Source organism: Heterocephalus glaber, unplaced genomic scaffold (genome assembly GCF_053883595.1).
Source record: "Heterocephalus glaber isolate CG9 unplaced genomic scaffold, H.glaber_assembly_v1.0 deba00000006, whole genome shotgun sequence".
In the NCBI taxonomy this organism is placed as follows: Eukaryota; Metazoa; Chordata; class Mammalia; order Rodentia; family Bathyergidae; genus Heterocephalus; species Heterocephalus glaber.
Genome location: NW_028258136.1, coordinates 474,723 through 480,088, shown reverse-complemented (window position 1 = coordinate 480,088; position 5,366 = coordinate 474,723). Strand labels below are relative to the sequence as shown.

Below are 5,366 nucleotides of genomic sequence, written 5' to 3'. Positions count from 1 at the left end.
AAAGTCTTGTAGACTTAATAACCAAATTCAGTCAAGTAGCTGGTTACAAGGTCAACACACAAAAATCAATAGCTTTCCTCTACACCAATGACAGACTCACTGAGAGAGAAATAGGGCAAATAATTCCTTTCACAATAGCATCCAAAAAACTGAAATACCTAGGAATCATCCTAATGAAAGAAATCAAAGACCTCTTCTCTGAAAACTATGGCACTCTGAAAAGACAGATTGAAGATGATATCAGAAAATGGACAGACATCCCCTGCTCCTGGGTAGGAAGGATTAATATAGTGAAAATGGCCATACTTCCAAAAGTGCTATATAGATTTAATGCAATTCCAGTTGAGATCCCAGCAGCATACTTCATAGACCTTGAGAAAACAATCCAAAAATTCATTTGGAACAAGAAGAGACCCAGAATAGCAAAAGCAATTCTAGGTAACAGAGACATGGCAGGGGTTATCACAATCCCCAACCTGCAACTCTACTACAAAGCTACTGTGATAAAAACAGCATGGTATTGGCAAAGAAACAGACTTGAGGACCAGTGGAACAGATTAGAAGATGCAGAAACAATGCCAGACACACTCAGCCATCTCATCTTCAACAAAGGAGCCAAACACCCTCACTGGAGGAAAGATAGCCTCTTTAATAAATGGTGCTGGAAAAATTGGGCTTCAACTTGCCAAAGATTAAAACTAGACCTGTATCTCTCACCATGCACTAAACTAAAATCAAAATGGATGAAAGATCTAAATATTAAAATAGAAACTCTGAACCAGTTGGAACAGAGGTTAGGTAGAACCCTTGAAGACATCGGTGTAGGAAAAGATTTTATGAACAAAACCTCAGTTGCCTGTGAACTAGCACAAACAATCAACAAATGGGATCTCTTCTTATTAAAAGGCTTCTGCACAGCAAGAGAAACCACCAGCAGTGTGAAGAGACAACCCACAATGTGGGAAAAAATCTTCACCTGCTCTTCCTCAGACAAAGGTCTACTATCTCGAATCCATAAAGAACTTAAAAAGATCAGACCTCCCAAATTGAAAGACCCAATCCAAAAATGGGCAGCTGAAATGAACAGACATTTCTCAGATAAAGAAGTAGAAATAGCAAATAAATACATGAAAAAATGTTCAACATTACTGGTCATTCGAGAGATGCAAATGAAAACAACACTGAGATTCCACTTCATTCCAGAAAGAATGGCTGATATCATGAAATCAACCAATAACAAATGCTGGTGGGGCTGTGGGGAAAGCGGAACCCTGCTCCACTGCTGGTGGGAGTGTAGACTGGTGCAACCACTGTGGAAATCAGTGTGGAGATACCTCAGAGAACTAGGACTGGAAGTCCCATTTGACCCTGCTATTCCACTGCTGGGGATCTTCCCTAAAGAATTAAAAGAATCATACCACAGTGATATATGTGCACCCACGTTCATAGCAGTGCAGTTTGTAATAGCTAAAACTTGGAAACAGCCCAAATGCCCATCAGCTGGAGACTGGATAAAGAAAGTGTGTGTGTTTTTTTTTTTTTTTATAAAATGTAGTACTACTCAGCCATAAAAAATGAGAAATTAGAGACATTTATAGCTAAGTAGATGCACATTGAGGCAATACTGTTAGATGAAATAAATAGGACACACATGTGTAAATACTGAATAGTTTCTCTGGTGTGAGAAACTGAAAGTGTAAATAAGGACTAAAATGTATAATAGGTAATGTGAAATAGGAAGAAAAGGGGTAAAGGGGAAGGAAGTGGGAGGGCTAGGGGAAGGGATAGAAGGGAATGGGATTAATATGAGAAAATGGAAAAATAGGAACAAAATCTTTGTTAATAGGGAGGGCTGGAGGGGTTGAAGGGAGGGCTGGGCAAGTGTGAAAAATAAGAACCAAGAGAGAATATGTAAAGGTGCAAATTTCCAATGATGAATGTCATTATATTGTATACCCAAAATGTACCAATGATTAGAATGAATAATCGATAATGTAAAATAGGAAGAAAAGGTCCAAAGGGGTTGAGATAGTGGGAGGGGAAGGGGAAAGGAAAGAAGGGAAAGAAAAAATGCTGAGAACTGTTAAAAATGGAAATAAAGTCTTTGTAAATAGGGAAGGGTGGAGGGGGTGAAGGGAGGGCTAGGAATGGGGAACAAATAAGAACCAAGATGGATTATTTAAAGGTCCAATTCCCAATGAGAAATGTAATTGTGTTGTATACCTACAATGTACCAATAAAAGAATTTAATACAAAAAATATAGGTTATGTTTCTATAGTACTTTGGATCTTGGCAGTCAGGGGTCATCATTAGGAATCTAAGCTAGGTATTGTATTAGTGAGCTTTCCCTTCCCTGAGACACAACACTGACATCCACAACATAAAGAAAGAGAAGTTTATTTGGCTTATGGTTTCAGAAGATTTAGTCCATGGCTATCTGGCTCTAAGGCATAAGCATCATTGTGGAAGAGCATGGCAAATGTAAAGCTGCACAGCTCAGAGGGGCCAAAAAGCAGAGCAGGGGAACAGTGCCTGGAAGAGGGAGCCAGGAAACAGATATGGTATGGAAGATCACACCTCCTTGACTCACCCACACACATCAAGATGTGTGGTCCATGAATGCCCTAGGTAGATCCCAAACCAATCAAATTGACACAGTCATGGTTAACCATTATAGGTATTCAAGAAATGGTAATAAATATCATTTTTTTGTAATAAAATTTCTCTTAATAGTACTGGATAAATGCTATTTGAAATAATTATCCCTAAAATCATTTCAAACAATTCCAAGGGATAAGCAAACAGTTTTTCTTTCTTAGGGAAGGTAGTCCCTGAGGAAGTAGTCATGAGGGAATCTCTGCCTTAACAATCAGGTAAGTGAGACCAGTAATTGGTAGTCAAAGTGCTTATTTTCCTGTTATCTACAGTTAAGGAACAAGTGCAATCTGCTTTCTAGAAGTGCAGGTGCCTTTGGGTAAATTAACAAATGTAAATCATGTTCTTTAGTGTGGGAAAATGTTACCAGATAAATTAGAGATTCTGATTCTTTCATCCAGGCTGGGAGGAGAGGGCTCTGAGCTCAAGTCTTCTGTCTCCTATTCACCAGGTCTTTGCTTTTCTCAGGAAAATTGGCCAGGAGACAGTAGAGAATATCACTACAGCTCTAAATGAGAAAGGTGAGTCCCATGATCAGGCAATCATGGTTTGTGATGTAATCTGGGGGTTACAAGTGCTAACTCTAAGAGTCAGACTCCCAACATTCACTGGAATGAAGTTCCGTACTTTTGTGACTTTGGGCTAGATTCTTAATTTCAGTTGTCTCATCTGTGAAATGAGAATAAGAGCACTGTCCCATTGTGCTTAGAACAGAGCCTCTTACAGAACAGAACCACTTACAGAGCTCTTGAATAAATGTTGGTTTAAAAATATTAAATCTACAGCTACCCGAGCTAAGAAAGCTTGGAAAAACATAACCTCTGTATCAGTTAAAAATAACTTTAATTAAAACAAAATAAAAATGGGAAATTATCAACAAAAATACAACCTCAATTTTGGATGTTATGACACTGATCTAGGGCCATGGTAGCTTTTGCCTCTTAAGATAGGGAAGAGGCTCAGGAGCATCAGCAGAAACAGAAGTCAGAGAAGGAACAGAGTTTACTTAAAAATCTAAAAAACCCCAAATAACTTGTTTGTGTACAGTATTCCTTACTTGAACATCATCAGCTCTCATTCTGGAGGCAGAGTTTATCCTCACACGGAATTGTGGAAGGTAAAGTCACCTGATAGTTTGCTACCCACAGGAAATGGGAAAAATTATGAAACCAAAGTTTAAATATTTCTTTATGGATTCCTTTTTCAAGAATAGAGGAGAGATACAGAAGGGTCATTGTGATGTTTCTTTGTTTCTATGTGATCTTCTTTTCTTGACCCCACAGATCACATGTGAAAGAGGAGAATGGTGGCCAGAAACTCTTCTGTGACAGAGTTCATCCTTGCAGGCTTAACAGACCAGCCAGAACTTCAGATTCCCCTCTTCTTCCTGTTTCTAGGTTTCTACCTGGTCACTGTGCTTGGGAACCTGGCCTTGATCTTCCTGATAGGGCTGAACACACACCTGCACACTCCCATGTACTTCTTCCTCTTCAACCTCTCCATAATTGATTTATCTTACTCCACTACCATCACCCCCAAAATGCTGATGAGTTTTATCTCAAAGAAGAACAGGATTTTACATGCTGGATGCATGACTCAACTCTTTTTCTTCTGCTTCTTTGTCATTTCTGAGTCCTTTGTTCTTTCAGCAATGGCATATGACCATTATGCTGCCATCTGTAACCCACTGGTGTACACAGTCACCATGTCTCCCCAGGTGTGTTTACTCCTCTTGTTAGGTGCCTATGGGATGGGCTTTGCTGGGGCTATTATCCACACAGGAAGCATAATGAGTCTGACCTTCTGTTCTGACAACCTTGTCAATCATTTCATGTGTGACATCTTTCCCCTCCTTGAGCTCTCCTGTAACAGCACTGGTGTAAATGAGTTGGTGGTCTTTGTTGGTGTGGGCATTGTCATTGGAATACCCATTGTCACCATCTTCATTTCTTATGCCCTCATTCTGTCTAGAATTCTTCACATTCGCTCCACAGAGGGCAGATCCAAAGCTTTTAGCACCTGCAGCTCCCACATGACTGTAATTTTTCTTTTGTTTGGTTCTGGGGCTTTTGTATATCTCAAACCACCATCTGTTTTGCCCCTTGGCCAAGGAAAAGTGTCTTCTGTGTTTTATACCATTGTGGTACCTATGTTAAATCCTTTAATCTATAGCTTGAGAAATAAGGATGTCAAAATTGCCTTGAGGAAAACTTTGGACAGAAAAATATTTTCCTAAGAGAACAGTATTTGAAAAAGAAGACACAAGTTTCTGCTTATTTGTATTTATATTTTTAACCAGAGAGCCAAATTCCTGGTTATTTTATGTCATGTAAGAAAGTGAATTGTAAGTCTTTCTATTTGGCTGAATGTTTCGTGCAGATCTGTTCTTCCTGACTCTTTTGCACCTCATCTCAACTATTTCATGATTTATGCAAAACAATTATAATTAATTTAATGTGACTGGGTTTTATTAACTGTTTAATCTGACCTTCTCCCTTAACAGATATTAGAGATTCAGAAATGCATATGTTCCATTTGGGCACACATCTCATTCCAATCTACTTTTGTTTTAATAAAGCCATGTTTTCTCATTATATTGCTGGACTTATATATTTACTTTAAAAATGTGATAAAACATTAAAATTTGATTATGCTTACAGTGATGTAACCTCTTATTAATACTTTTTTTAAGAGGAAAAGAAAGGAGGGA

At 38.6% G+C, this 5,366-nt stretch overlaps 1 protein-coding gene across 2 annotated transcripts; it reads left to right on the top strand.

The window, feature by feature from the left end:
* Positions 1 to 655: 655 nt before the first annotated feature.
* On the top strand, positions 656 to 4,892 carry LOC101716650 (olfactory receptor 8B12). 2 transcript variants are annotated; one of them, XM_087204841.1, is made up of 2 exons: positions 656 to 684; positions 3,971 to 4,892. In XM_087204841.1, the coding sequence occupies exons 1-2, from the start codon at positions 656 to 658 to the stop codon at positions 4,890 to 4,892; spliced, it is 951 nt and encodes a 316-aa protein (XP_087060967.1). The 2 variants fall into 2 exon arrangements, with proteins under 2 accessions (XP_087060967.1, XP_004874509.3); XM_004874452.3 differs by lacking the exon at positions 656 to 684 and having other exon boundaries at positions 3,945 to 4,892.
* The last annotated feature ends 474 nt before the right edge of the window (positions 4,893 to 5,366 follow it).